We start from the raw sequence: 16,330 nt of genomic DNA, 5'->3' as shown, positions 1-16,330 counted from the left end.
ATGGACTCCCGCTTTTCATGAATTATTTTCAGGATCCAATACTGTCCTGATTTTTTTAATGATAGAAACTCTCTGAAAAATTCAGTCTTTTTTTCAGTTGATCCTAATTTCTTACTTATCTCTGGAGAGTTTGGAAATGAGGGCAGGCATTTTGCCATGACCTGCCTGCAGTCTATTTATTTTACTAAGCTAACAAGCTTTGCAGATGTCATTTGTGTGCCTGCTGTTCTGGGTATATGGGGAACAGATAGACAGGGATAGGAGGCCAGGTGGGTGGATTTCTTGTTATTTCCTTTGGACCTGATCTTTCTAATGTGGAGTCCATTCCTTCTGGGGTTATTCCCAAGGCCCTTATAAGCTATGGAAGGTGTCTGGTAGTAGCCCAGAGATGAACCTATCCTTTTAGGAGGATTACATGTTAGTTTATAATTCATCTGCATGGAGTCCAGGCTACCTTTGGCTAAGTAGAAGGCCTTTTGAATCTGTTTGTGCCACACACACAGGTTGGACCCAGAGGGACAGAAATGGTTTCAGGATTTGCAGTGTAATGAGACGGAAAGAACATAGACCACCCTGTGGTTTGGAGTCACGTAGGTTCTGTATCACTTACAGAGGTCATAGAAACTCAGGCAGCTTCAGTTTCCTTAACTATAAAGTAGGGATTATAATTGTTTCCTAAAGGGTATTATGACCATGAGATAATAGTTACAAAGTATTTATCTCAGTACTTCAGATAATAGCCACTTGATAAATTACTGTTATTATTAGCATGCTTATATTTATTGCTGTTTTTCTAACACAATAGCAAGCACCTAGTTTCAGCAGCATCCTGTAGTTGTAACACTTCAGCTAGAAACTGCCCTTCTCCATTGTAGATAAGACTGTTCTAAACCATACCTTCGTACATCAGACTGGATTTGCCAACGAAAATATTTTTATTTGCAAATACCTTCAGCTACATGCACCAATATATTTATTTTAAATTTTATGTATGCACATAAGTATATATGCATATATTATAGTTACTCTGTAATATGAATATATGGTTCTCATGAATAAAGGGATCATAGGTTTAAATAGATTTTAAAAAACTATCAAAAATAAATAGCTTAACTAGAGCTGTGATTTTTCATTCCACTAATATTTATTTTGTACCTCTTAAGTGTCAGTACCATACTAGGTGCCAGATATATACATTAAATCTGCCCTCAAGGGGCTTAGATTCTAGAATAGACACAGACTGGATTTCACTTTTAGAGATATTTTTCCCTGTTGGAAACAAGATAAAAGTAATAATGTATTTAAGTGGTTAAGGTACAGGTTTAGTACAAGTGATTTACAAGAGCAGTTTTATGATATCAAACTTTCAATGATAGGTTTTACTAAGAATCAATATATTTCTAGTTTGATATCATTAACCTCAAGGAATATCAAGTAAAGCAGCTTGCAGGCTGAGGCTTTTTATCTTGCCAAACTCTTCTTGTGAAAAATCACAGGCCCAGTTGAACACTATGTCTGTAAAAAAAAAAATGCTTCATATCAATACCTTGTTAATTATAAAAAGAACATAATGTTTCCCTTGAGGCAATGGAGTGAATTATCCTCTATCATCTTTATATCTGAGGAAAATCAATCAACGATAAGGTATACACAAAGTGGAAATCCCAAATGGGTCTACACTTCAAAATGTTGTGTACTTACTTATATCTAAGCATACATACATTATCCAGTTAATCACTTGAGGTGAATACAAACAAATGAGTATATAATATACATATTGTACGTACCTTTACAGTATATTTGTACTCAAATGAGCAGTGCTGTTTTTTCTCAAATAAAAATTGCATATTCAGTTTGTAAAATGCTTACTGTAAAATGGTTGCTCTGACGTACTTTCATTGGATGTGTTTATTAAACTGATTGTATAAAGGTATAACATATTGCTGATTCATTCATTTTTCAAATACAATAGAGTGCATGTAATTCTCTTTTCTCCTAACTTCTAGTTAATTCCTATGGTTCTTTCTCAACTTAGCTCAAGGCTCCTCTCCAGAAAGCTTTCCCTCACTGCTCCATTCTGGGTTAAATGCCTCTATTTTGTTGACGTTAAACATCCCCAAATGCTTTCTGTACAGTACTATAGTTTTTTATTCTCTTATGGGCAGGGATTTTGCTAGCTTTTCCTCACCTTGTGTTTCCACATAAGTAGATTGTCAAGTATATTTGTTGAATGAATGAGACACTAGTCTAGACAATGGAAATAAAGAGTTAAAACTATCTTTAAGGAGTGCACTTTAGAGGGTGATACAGACATTAATCAAATAATCACATAATGAGCGCTCAACAAACATGTGTCAGATGAATGACTTAGGGAGTGCCTAAGGTATTCTAGGACCTATGCTAGACAAGCTGTCTTTTATTTCTGCAAGTCTCTATAGTTTGCAAAGTGCTTTCCTCTGTGATCCACCAGCGTTAAAAGATTAATCAGGCTCCCTCTGCTAATTTTTCTCTATCGTAGTTTCCTTCGCTCTGCAAAGATGGAATTAAGTTCTGAAAGTATCATCTTCCAGGATACCTTGTGAAAATACTCATCTTACTCTGCTATCCTATTTATTTACTTCCTCTGTCTAACCTCTGATTGTCTCCATTCTTATTGTATCTATGACTAACAAAGACCTGGAGTTGGAATTAATGGACATGGTCTTTAACGTTGCCATTGAAAGTTACTAGGCTTTTGGGAAGTCGTTTAAACTTCCCAAGCCTGTGAGACTGTTACGAGTTCTTTGTCAACTTTAAGGTGCTATAGGGACACAAAGCCTAATTATTTTGAACATGAATATGGCAATAAGTCTCAATTACCTATTAGATGTTAGTTGTGTCAGGGAAATACTCTGGTACCTGGGAATGCTCAAAGATATAAGGTTTTACGCACCCTGAGATAAGCTTAGGAAGTATTAAGTTAAAATAATTATTGTGATGATGTAACAAATGAGGGTGAATGGAAAAAGTGATGTTTCTTTGATTTTTTCAAATTACCGAACCATAAGACAGAGGTAGCTAATGGAATGGACCAGAGCATGGATTTTATTCGTCGTGTTTAACTTGAAACTTATTTGAATTTTATTACATCAGTAGGATGGCAGTTCAGAGGAAATTATGTTTTTTAACTACAAATTTTTTTTGAACCACTTTTGAAGGTTTTATATCAAATTGAACTTTAGGGGCTTTTTTTTTTTTTTTCTCAACATATATTTGATTTGCTATGAACTTAAGATCTTTATGAACAGTGCTCTCATTTGAGTAAAATAATGACATGTCAGTTTCTGAGACATTCATTCATTTAGCAATCAGGTTATCGGGATATTGAAGTTAGAACCACAATAATTCATGAAAGGTAGAAGAGTCTTATGTATTATTTGTTTCCAAATTGTTTATCATAGATCATAGAAAGTATACTTTTTTATGAAAAAAGAGAGGGTGGTTGTTAGTAATGTGGTGGGAAATGGTCCTGCCACTGTCTTGAGGAGGTAAAGTGTATGGGTCCCTAGACATTTACTTTTGGTATTTCAATGGTCCAGTTGACTATGTGTTTTCTTCCTAGTGAAAGCGAATCATTGATTTTCCATTTTTATTTGTCAGGCAGTACTTTCCATTCTGTCATTCACTCTCCCTTTCTCCCTCATTCTCCCTTCCCACTCGCTCTCTCCTTTCTGAACTCCTGTGTCGTTCTGTTTCAGTCTGTGACTGCCTGTGTGTCTAAGATGATGGAAAAAAAAATATTATTATCCAGAGTGATGCTTGTCAAGCACCTCAAAGGCAGTCTATGTAGTCGCAGCTTTACTAGAAGAAAGGGAGGGATTTGGGGGAGGGGAGAGTGCTAATCCTTTGGCTGTTAAAATGCTGCAAAAGGAAACACAAAGCTCTGTCCACGTAATAAGTGCCTGCAGACAGCAAGTGAGGAGGGAGAAGTTTGGGAAAGAACTCATTTTTTCACTCAGAATGTGGAACTTTTGTAAACACTTTAGAACCTCCTCTCACCCCAATTTCGTAACATGCTTATTCGTTTAAATGTTCAGGTTGTGTATTCGCATACATCATGGACCACACACATAGATAAACACAAAAAAGGAGAAATGTAACCCTTTTCTAAGTTAAACATCCAAATCCGCAGTTTCTCTATGTCACTGTCTTGATTTTCCTTATCCAGCTGTTAGTCATTTGTAAGAAGCTGCCCTTGTAATTGCAAGTGAGTTGAGATGTGATGTATGCAGCACCACATGCACCTTAGCTTTTCAGTCATATCTTTCGAGTCATTTAGACTCCCGGCAATCATGCTCGTAATAAATAGCATTTTATTTTCCAAAGCCGCTATTCTGGCACTGGAACGACAGCCATTTGGTAGATGGGACGGGTAGTTTTTTGTGTTACTCAGTGTTGTTAGTAAGAAAGGAAGGCAACAAAGTGGGGACTTTGGCAAAGGAAATCTTATGAGTATACTGAAGCAGCGGATCAGAATTCAGAAACAAGAGCAAGAGCTGAAATGTGATTCTCTGGTGCTTGGTGTTACACTCATCGCCACGATAGAACTGTGCGAGGCACTCACAGGAGCCTTGTTCCGATCAAGGAATCCGCTAAAAGACCATGCAGCCGCGGAGCCCAGCAAGCCACCGGGAAGTTTTGCCGGAGCTGATTTCTAGGGAATTTTCTGGTGCCTAGGAGAATCCTGCTTGCCTTGAGCTGTATGGAGGAGGGCTCGAGTTTCCCATGAGGGGCCCCCTTGGAAAAGCCGTCTGTACAGAATCCAAGCTCTGCTTCTTTCTGTGTGCAATTTCCAAAAGGCTTTTCTCACCTTTGCTGATTTGCTGGCGTGATTTCCATGTACTGAGTCCCGTGTAGGGATCCGGGATGGATTGCCTGTGCATTGTCACCACAAAGGTAGGATAGGAAACAGGGCTGTTGTTGTGTGCAGCATTTTTCTATTATTATTCTGGTCCCGTAATTAAACAGTTCTAGTAGGTGCTGCCAGTTCATGAAATAAAAAGATTAGTATAATTTACTTTGCTGGGCATTTTGTTCCCTGAGGGTCTGGGGGGTCCTGTCTTTATGTGATTTTAACTTCTTAAAGTGATAATGCATGTTTGTGCAAATGGAAGGAGAATTTGCCTGTTTTTTGTTTTTTGTTTTTTATGTCAGGATTTGCTTTTGCATCTATTTATAGCTCATAACAGAAATATCTATAGTAGTAGTGTAGCACATACATATCAGTTTAACTTAACATATCAAGGCAGTCTTTCTGAGTGAGATAATTCGCTTTTCATTTAAAAACCATGTCTTCTGTGTTTAAAGAAGCCAATCAGCTTTACTGTGACTTGACATATTGCTTCTGATTGGAGAATTCTGATATTCTGCATTTTAGTGATTTATTTTAAAGAAAAAAAATCTCAAGGCCCTGAGTTAAAACAAACACAATATTTAATATTTAGCTAATTCTCTCTATTTTAATTAAAACAAATGAAATATTTGCATTATTGGAAATATAAATAAAAGTGGGCATGAAATAAAATCAATAGGCAATCGTTTTATGGATTTGTTTTACAGAAAATAGCGAAACATTTCAAAAGCATTTTATTTTATTCTGTCTTCAGTTCTAAATAATGTATTTGAAATTTATAATTACTGATTATTTGAATAGATATTCCTAATATTTTTGGGAAAAAACTAATTATAAGACATTTATTCATTAGTTCCCTTTTCATTTTGCATGTAAGCATACCATGAGTTAATTTGAACCATATCTTTTTGTATCTCACATTGACTAGATGACCATTAAACATAACAAAATTAATAGCGTAGTACATGAGAGTTCACGAAGTGTAGATTTCCCATTGTGTTCTCCTTTTACCACTGAAGAAAATATTATTTAATTTCAAAGCCACAAACCAAGTTCCCCATGGTATGACCTTAAATATTTTACTTGTACAAATTAAGTCCCAGAAAATTTTAATGGATATCTTCCCATATGGCCCAGTATCACATGGCAGCTTCAGTTGGTATTAGTGGATTTAAAGCCTAGAACTTCTAGTTGGGTTAGTTGACTAAGCCTCTAAATTAGATGAATACCTTATTTTACTTTTAAAATTACCAAACATCTCATTCAGTATTCCAGTTAAATTGGTAAAAGTAAATCAACTAAAATAAATTTTTAAAAATCTTAAGTAGGAAATGCTATGTCCTTATGTAATCTACTAAAGGAAATATCCTCTTAATTATGTTACTCTTCCTGAGGCATTACCCTTGGTGTTACTTTTCTTGAGAGAATACTGCCAAATCTGATCTACATGTGTTTTATAATTATTTATTCCCAAATTATAATTTTAGATACTGTGGAACAAAATTAGTATTTTAAAAATAAGTTATCAAAAGTTATTAATGAGAACCCAAACTGGAAGTCTACTATATTATACAAATTAAATCAATCCTGAAATCAAGTGCATTCAATTTGGAAAACATTATCTAATAAAAATGTCAGATGCCTTATATTTCCTTATAAAAATATTATTGACTACAGATACATAAGTGATACATATTATTTTGCTTTGAGCTTAATAATAGATAAATGTCATTACTCCAGTATTGTGATTTATCATTATAAATTATATGAATCAACAAAACACAGACCCACATGAAATGTTATTTTCTTAGTTATATCCATGAACATTTCCAGAGTGACATATATAACATCTTTAAAGAACAAACGTACAGCAAAGTTACATTGTGATATTTAAATGGTAAATAATGTATGATTGCTTCAAAAGCTGGACATAGGTGAGGAGACCTCTTAGAGGACTTCACACTACAAATCTTATCGATTTAGTCTACCACTGTTGTTACTTTACTGTTTTTCCCCAAGCAGCCATGTACTTGGGATGCCCTTGCTCTACTTTCTTGGGACTGTTTGACGAGAAACTTGCCAACAATTTGGAAATTTTAATTATATCTTAGTTTAATGCTCATCTCTTTCTCCCCCAGCAATAAGTTCACTTTCCAGTAGCTCTGGCTAAGGTGCTGTCTTGAATTATTGCTTTACAGAAGCTTTGTGTGAGACTGGAACTGTTAATTATCATGATACGTCCTAAGCTCCATTTCATTCACAGCACATTTCAATACCACAGCTGACCACACCTTTGTCAAGTTTTCAGTTGCAGAAAAACAGAAATATTTCCATTGGTAATAGCATTTTTGTTCCTTCTTCCTTTTCCTTGGCATGAAAGTCCCTCACTGTCCCCTTGGCTCCTCCTAGACCTCTGTGACCTCTGAGTTCTTCCATTTTTCCCTATTGTACACACTATAGAGATAAATTCCTTATTATGTCTTTGTTCCACATTCTTAAAAATGATTGTAAGAAGATTAATGAGCAGAGGGATGCTGATAAATCTAGAAAATATAATTATATAGTCGTACTATAAAAGGATCTATTAGACATACTGTAGAATACATTTTTAGAATTATACTTTAAGTTCTGGGATACATGTGCAGAATGTACAAGTTTGTTACATAGGAATAATGTGCCACGGTGGTTTGCTGCACCCATCAACCCATCATCTACATTAGGTATTTCTCCTAATGCTCTCTCTCCTCTTGCCCCCCACCCCCCAAAAGGCCCTGGTGTGTGATGCTCCCCTCCCTGTGCCCATATGTTCTCATTGTTCAACTCCCACTTATGAATGATAACACATGGTGTTTGGTTTTCTGTTCCTGTGTTAGTTTGCTGAGAATGATGGCTTCCAGCTTCATCCATGTTCCTGCAAAGGACATGAATTCATTCTTTTTTGTGGCTGCATAGTATTCCATGGTGTATATGTGCCACATTTTCTTTATCCATTTGATCATTGATGGTCATTTGGGTTGGTTCCAAGTCTTTGCTATTGTGAATAGTGCTGCAATAAACATATGTGTGCATATGTCTTTATAGTAAAATGATTTATAATCGTTTGGGTATATACCCAGTAATGGGATTGCTGGGTCAAATGGTATTTCTAGTTCTAGATCCTTGAGCAGTTGCCACACTGTCTTCCACAATGGTTGAATTAACACTTCCACCAACAGTGTAAAAGCATTCCTATTTCTCCACATCCTCTCCAGCACCTGTTGTTTCCTGACTTTTCAGTGATTGCTGGTCATTAGAGAAATGCAAATCAAAACCACAATGAGATGGCATCTCATGCCAGTTAGAATGGCAATGGAGAATCATTTTTATTTTTTTTCTGCTTATAAAAGGAAGGAAATGATTGGGGATTTTGTGTAAACCCTCTGATAAAATAATCTCACCCTAGATCTTACCCCATTTAACTCAGATTGTTTAAAGTCTTAAGAGCTCCAGTCTAGTTAGATTGATTTGCAGAATGTCTCAGATTTGGAGCAAGATATTGTAGGCTAGGACATCATCAGAGTATTCACAAATACAGAGTTTCTGTCACATGGATCCCAAGGTCTCGTCAAATGTTCAGGCAACCCACTTTCAGAAGATTGAGTCATCTCTTTTTTCAAACATTTCTGTCCAGTTTCAATTTTAACTCTTTTGTCACAGATATCACTTCTGAGAAAGAGAAGGAACATGTTTTAGTGTGAAGAGCAGGACACTGGAGCGAGACTTGGATTTAAATTGTTGTTCTGACAGGTGTTAGCTTTAAGATGTGGATAAATTGTTTAATTTCCTCAAACATTGATTTCTTCATCTTCGAAAAGGATATATTACCTATGTTTAAGTGATGTTGTGGTGGAGTATGTAAAGTACTTAGCACAATTCCTGGCATGTGGAAAAAATGTGTATGTAGTGTAATTTAATCAGCAACTCACAGGTTATACCTTTAATACCCCTCAGTGTGATCATTGAGGTAAATGAAGTCGTCTCAATAACACTGGCTAAACACAATCTAATAACTAATGTAACACATTTTGTATAATGGAATTCCCTACATATGTTTTGAGTAATTGAAAGATAATCATCTCAATAAATTTTGCAACTAAAATGTAAGGAAAATAATGTTAGGCAGAGCCATGAGTTTACATGATTGGGCAATAGGACAATAGTTCTGGATCACAGGCAGAATATTCGTCTAATTTAATGAAATGCAAGGAGTCAATATAATTTTTCTTCTACTGCATAGGAATTCTCAAGTATCATATGTAATAGCATAAAGGATTTGATATAAGAACAGAAAAAAGTGTGGAACTGTGAAAAGTAAATCTGTACTTTCTGACCATGGGCACCCAAAGGCATTTGGCCACCACTGTCCTTTTCTTTAAAATGAGTATATTTTATTGCATCTCTGAGGTATTTCCTTTTCTATTTTGAATCTAACATTATTCTATATTTTCTCTGAAGATAAAATTGTTTAGGTTAACTAAGTATCTTAAATAGTAGTAGTGGGTGAATCACACATTGGCATAATTTCAGATATCCATTAACCATACTTATACATTTGAAAAAGTTTAAAAAATAATCTACAAATAAAACTGCAATATGTTAAGTTACTGTTATAATTTGTTAATAAAGGCATGATGGCACTATTCATTTTTATTATGTATAACAGGTTAATGTACATAATAAAATTCACATAGCAGAGTGAAAAGTGGACCTGGCAGCACAAAAGAAGCTTTTCTTGATGTTGTTAATACTACAACCGTTTTGTAGATATGATTTCACTCTTTGTCAACCCCATGTCTTTAATAAAATTAAAATTACTCAGAATTACTAAAAGGAAATAAAATTGTTGCCAGGCATTAAAATATTTTATCAATGCTAGTAAATATCATTTTATTATGACTTTAATTTTAGAAGGTGGCATTTTGTCCTTTTCTAAGTGGGTTCTTAACAGAAATATTTGCAAATAAGGTATTTGGACAAACTAAAATCATTTTTATTTTCCACCAGAGCTTCATGTAGAGAAAATGAAACAAATCACCAAGGCAACAAATGGTTTCCTGAGTGGTCTTGTGTTCATAGACAAAGCTATTTATTCATGCTGGTATACAGTGCTCCCATGGTAGAAGCATCACATTTATTCATTCATTTTATTAATCTAACAAGTATATATTGAAAGCTTACTATGCACTTGACATATTGAAAGGTGTGGGGATACAATAAGCAATCTGTTCTCATGGAACCTTTAGTCTAATGGGGAAAACAACCAATTACAGAAATAGCAGTGATGTCTGATAAGAAATGAATATAGAGTGCTATGGAAATGAGGATAGGGATACCTAAAGAACCTGATTAGCTTTGTTGCAGGGTATGCAGGGATAAATATCAGGGGAGGCTTTCCTGAGGAAGTGAAAATTAAGCTGATTTGCAGAATGGAAGCCACAATGGGGTTGGGAGAATGTTTTAGGCAAAGCTATGGCAAGTGTGTGGGGGGAGAGAGAGAGAATGGGTGGGGGGCGGGGAGAGAGAATGAATCGCACATTTGAAGAATGGAAGGACAATATGTCTGGGATGTAAGGTGTCCAATATGAGTAACAAGATACAGAGGATGCAGAGATAGATCAGCACCCAGTCACAAATATCATGAAGTTGAGATATTTGTTATCTTAAAGGAAATAGAATATTCCATCCATCATTAAAACTGGTTCCAAACCCCAGTTTGCCCAGACTTCTTTCCCATTTCATCCCCCTGATTTGAGCTCTCTCCTATTTTCTGCCAAACCTGTGTTGCCCATCCTTATACCTGTTCAGTAAAATAATGGCTTCCCCTTTTACTAGCTGGATGACCTTCTCAGCACTGCAGTTTTCTTATCCACAAAACGGTACCTATTTCACAGCATTGTTTTGAGAATTCAGTGAGATAAGAACTATAAAATGCTTAGGATATTACCTTGTGGGGAGTAGGCACTCTGTTCTCTGTTAGGGTCTATAGCTTCCTTATCTTCCTATCTTTTTTTCTGGTGCACTTCTCGTATTTGTCCTGCCAATGACACGGGTTCTAATTCTTTCATTGCAACCAAATGTCTGCAAGGTGGCATGTCTACCTGACAGAGATTGGAACGTGGAGCTTGATGTATCAGAAAAAAAAATCTATTGAGTGGCAAAGAGGAGCATGAATGCAGTTAATAGTAGGGAAAATTTAGCATAACCTGACCGTTTTGTGTAGAAAGAGAAGAGATTCTATGACTGTCTTAATAACTTGGGATTAACCATTTAATAGTGTCAGACACATGAAATATTAATGCCATTAATATAATATCTTAACTTTATTTTATTAAGTATTCCATCCAGCTGCAAGAGGATCAGTCTAATACAGAAACCCAACAGCCTCACTCTCAGCAACCTATTGAAAGATGAGTAGTTGTACAAATTCTTACCAAAGTATGCAATTCTCTTTTGACTTAGAACCTAAATTTCTCTCATGTCTTCTTTCTTTATACCTTGTATTTTACACTCCAAGAGTGTTGAAAATACATGGATGAGACCATGTTTTAAACCTGTGTTACCTTCCCTATCTTTCATTAAACTAAAGGACACATTGGCCTTGCTGACTTCCCTCTGTTCTTTGAAGGTGTCAACTATGTTTTGGTTTTGGGGACTTCCATTTACTATTTTTCTTTCTAGATGACTGTCCACCCATCTAAATTCTTACGTTCCTGATGTCACTTTACATGTCACTACCTTTTCTAAAAGATTATGTATTCTTGGTGTACACTCTGATTTTATGCCACATTTCCACACATAGCAACTCATAGTGTATACTGATTTGTGTGATTATTTTGTGTTTCTTTTGACTAGACAGAAGCTCCATAAGGAAAGGAACTATGTTCCTTTTTCATGTGTGTGTGTGTGTGGGTGTGTGTGTGGGTGTGTGTAATGTCTGGGACATAGAAGGTACTTGAATTTAATAAAAACACACTTAGTCTTTAGACCAACCTGGTGATCCTTCATATCTTGAAGATAAGGTGCATTCACAGAAATAATAAGTTTTATAGTGGGAATTCTAATTCAAGTCTTTGTGACTCTAATATCCATGTTCCCATTCACTATTATTCTCTCCTGATTGAATCACAACAAAGTTATTATTTAGTTAAAATATACTCTTGATACAATACTTTGCATTTCATTCCTTCTCAACCTAAATATCTAATTAAATAAAAACAGTGCACTCATATAGGGCTTAATTTTAAAATTACCGTTAGTTGTAGATTTGAAGTTTTTCAGACATATATCCATAGCCTGTAAAACAAAACTTTTAGAAATAAAATAAAATTTTATTATATGAATCATACCAATCATCTGTTAACACATCTGTAGTAAATGGTTTTCCTTCCAAACATGATTGCCAGGATGTTACTTCATAACATTAGCCCTTTTTGATTCTATGTGTAAAAACAACACAATGCTATGAAGAGCTATGAGACTAAGGGAATTGTCCTTTATAAGATATTTACATAAATCTTATGTTCTGAGACAAATGTGGATCTGCAGAGGAAACAACTGCAAATAAAATTTTACAATTTAAATAACATTTAAACATTTACTATGCTCAATACTTAAAAAAAAAATTGTAAGTCCTTCATGAGGTACATAAAAGAATTCATCACTTCCTTTTGGTATTTATCCATTATTTAATCTGAATGTTTGGAAGATAAGATTTTCTTAAAGCAGATTACCCATGATTATAACTACCCGAGGGACCTGTCTTGTTGCATGTATGTGTGTTTCACCAAAGGCAATCTGAGAATATGCGTTGGATCAAGATTCAGAAAATACAGACTTGGGGTTTCCATTTCTTATACTAGTAATCTTAGTAAACTCAGTTTATCCTCCCTGACCCTTATTTTTCTCAAGCCTGAAATGGGGTAATAATACTAGCTTATCAGTAGTTCCTGAATAGAATTATTGTGTGGAATCAAATTAGTTTACATGTTTGAAAAGTACAAAGTACTCCATACATGGAAAGGATGATATAAATTATTGAAAATAAGATATCCTAGCATAAACTGGGATCTTTCATTACCATTAGCATCACCGTATGGTGGAGAAAAATGAGAGCTGTGTCTGTATATGTGTTAGAAGTAATTTTGTGTGACACAGCTCACATAAATACTTAAGCAAATTTAAGTTAAAAGAAGATCTAAGAGGATCACCTTTGTGAAGATCTTGGCAAAGAATATCCCAGACAAGGGGAATAGCTAGTGCCAGTATACACATAGGGTTTAGTGTAGCAACTATGTATACACATAGCCAATAAATAGCAGGTGCGAGTGTTTCTGTTCCCTCTCCTCTTTCTCTCTCATTTCCTCATTTCTGGGAGTCTGACATTTAAGGATAAATTGCAGTAATTCAATTAGCTAGTTACCACTCTAGTGGCAAATTTCTATTTGTGTAGTCATGGTGATAGGGATTTCCTCTGGCTTCAGTGTATAATGCTTTGCAGGTTTATAGGCTCTTATTGGTGAGGGATAGATACCAAATGTTTTAGCTTCTTATTCCATTTGCGTGTTCAAAGTTAGTACCAGATTCGAAATCCTATGAAAATAACCTGTGCCCCTCTTATCTCTGTTTTAATATGCTTACCCACACATGTCACTTTCTTTGTATCTAAGTAATTCAGTTCTTGAGCTAACCTTTTGGAGATGACAGGTTTTATGAGAAATGGGTTTGAGAGTATATGAATGAATTCTTGGAATTTGGAATTCTGTTTACCCATTAAGTAAACTTAAGTCAAAAGTTCCAGGAAAATGTTTACTCTCTGGAGTCATCCAAGCATAAACAGTTCTCCTCTGCTCTGTGCTCAATTTCTTTGTATGCCACTATCCTAATTGTCATGGTTAGAAAAGTAGTAGTTAACCTTGATTTATTCCTAAATCTCCCACAACCCCAATCCTTATTTATTCTATTCCTTAGAACCTGTCTTTTATTTACAATTTCTACTACCAGTGGTCTTTTTCAGAGTCTCATTATTCTTACCTGGATTTCTGCAATAAAATCCCTATTAGTCTTCCTACCTTTCCTCTCTCCACTCCTATATATTTTCCACACCATTAACTTGAACCTTCCTTTAAAAATATACATATGTGTGTGTGTATAAATATGCATGTGTATATATACACATATACGTGTGTATATGTGTGTGCATATATTAATATGTATACACATAATTTGCAAGTATATCACAACTCTATAACTCTCATTATAATCCTTCAGGGATTCCCTGTCCCCTACTGCTCCCTTATTCAAAATTTTGTTTGTTCACCAAATGCAATGGCATCCCCTAGAAAACTGCTGGAAATGCAGGATCTTAGTACCCATGCTAAACTACTGAATCAGAATCTGCATTTTCATAAGATCCCTAATTGATTTGTATCCTTAGTCGATTTTACACATTAAGGTTTGAGAAGCACTGCTCTTCAGTATAAAGTCTGCATTGTTTCCCCTGGAACACATGGCCCTCAATGTGGTATCCCTTGCCTAACTGCCTATCTCAGATCCCACTACCCTTCATGCGTTAGTCAACTATAATCAATAATCTTTGGTTTCCCCAAATAATCTGAATTTCATCCTCCTGTTTCTTCATTGTGCCTGTTTTATTCTTATGCCTGGAATAGCACTCAGTTTCCTAGTTTGATACTTCTCTAATACATTTCTTAACCTTTAAGATTCAGCGAAATGCAAATTTCTCTTTAAGTACTTTCCTTGATATTGTCTTACTAGACTGAGCCCATCAGGCTCCATGTTCTCCATATATTGTCTGCATCTTTGTTATAGCCTTTGTCTGGTTATATAGTTAGCTTTTACATGTGCCTATTTCTTGCTAGAATGTGAATTCCTTGAGGACAGGGGAAATTCTTAGTTGTGTTTATAGCTGATCACTTACCATGGTACTGGCAGATGTACTACAAGTGTTGATTAATTCTTTCATTTAACAGATATTTGATAGCTGTTTCACTGTTCAATAAGTGAATGAGTGGGTGAAATTCTTCTTCCTCTAATTTACACACACGCACACACACACGCTCACATATTACACACACAACACACACTTATGTAGATATACATGTACTTCTGTGTGTGTATATAGACTCATGTGCACATATACACGAATGTTTTTGCATATATACATATACACACATATGTACATGTGTATATATAATGTGCACTTCACAATAAATAGTTGTGAAAGAAATCTTTGTACTCTGATGGAGAAACTATTCAGTTAAGAGACAGGCAATTGGTAAACTTACCTGTGAATATTGGTGAGCCTGAAATGATACTTGGAAGTGTCATTTTTGTATAAAAGAAATGGACTGATAGAGGTAAAATTCCTTATATACACCTGGAAAATGGCAATTGAATCACATCTATGATAAACCAAATTATCATGATCATAATTTAAATTTCTAAAATTGAAGTACAAAATACTTAAAAGATAATTGCACCTTTTTATTAAACAATAAGCTAAAGCAGTCAGATCAGGTTTTCAGTTTGATAAAAGAATGCCAACTCATGTTCACTTAATTTCTCAGTGATTTAATATAGCAGGATACTTTTGGGGGAAAATTATTGACTTTATAATATGTATAGGACATATTTATCATAAATATACTATAAAAAACTGTATTAATGTAGGATATCTTACTATTAAAACATTAAAGTGAGTTAGAAAGATATGCAATAGAAAATTTTAAAATGACGTTATTCTCCTAAATTATCAGGTTATAAAATAATTGGAGAGATAATATAATTTTTTAAGTGGAATACATTATGTTTTACTCAACTTTCAGGATACGAACTTGTCTAGAAAGAGGTTCACAGCAGTTCTGCTACTTTTATGTTGGTTTTCATTTCAGAGAACAAAGTGTTTCAGTACCATTTAATGGCTTTATCCCAAGTAACCTACAAAAGGAACTTAAAAAACTATAATAGTTATTATTACTTGGAATTTGTCCAACTAGCCACAGATGACACCAGCACTATGTGTACAGGAGCTGAATGGATTTTATGTTATTCTGTGGTTAAGATCTGAGTTAAAAACTTTAGAGACTTTCAAATATTCCCTTCAAATTGTTCTGAAACCCCTAGACAGAAATGACTTAGAATAATCTATTATACAACTTTACCAAGCAGCAATGTAGTTAGCAATTGAGTCTCCTTGAAGACCATTTAATTATGTTTCAAAAAAGAATATCCAAAAGTCAAATTTCAAGACATAAATCATACCATTTATTATCTACATCAGCAAGAATTTTGATTTTCGTATGAAAACACATTTCATAAAGTATTATTTTTTTTAGCTTACCTCTCCCGTACTTCATGTTTTTTTTTTTTTTTTTTTTTTTT

At 34.8% G+C, this 16,330-nt stretch overlaps 1 protein-coding gene across 2 annotated transcripts in view; it reads left to right on the top strand.

Moving 5' to 3' along the window:
* DLG2 (discs large MAGUK scaffold protein 2) overlaps positions 1-16,330 on the top strand; it is a 2,095,027-nt gene that overhangs the window by 520,864 nt on the left and 1,557,833 nt on the right. The window contains exon 1 of one of the 2 annotated variants that reach the window (XM_017850882.1): positions 4,865-4,935. The exons of the other annotated variant lie outside the window; for it this stretch is intronic. Within the exon in view, the coding sequence (XP_017706371.1) occupies positions 4,906-4,935 (30 nt within the window). The 5' untranslated portion in view covers positions 4,865-4,905. Of the gene's footprint in view, positions 1-4,864; positions 4,936-16,330 lie in introns of those variants that run through there. 2 annotated transcript variants of the gene reach the window in all.

The sequence above is a fragment of the Rhinopithecus bieti genome, unplaced genomic scaffold (genome assembly GCF_001698545.2).
Source record: "Rhinopithecus bieti isolate Rb0 unplaced genomic scaffold, ASM169854v2 scaffold_30846, whole genome shotgun sequence".
NCBI classification, from domain to species: Eukaryota; Metazoa; Chordata; class Mammalia; order Primates; family Cercopithecidae; genus Rhinopithecus; species Rhinopithecus bieti.
This window is presented reverse-complemented; position numbering and strand designations above follow the sequence as displayed.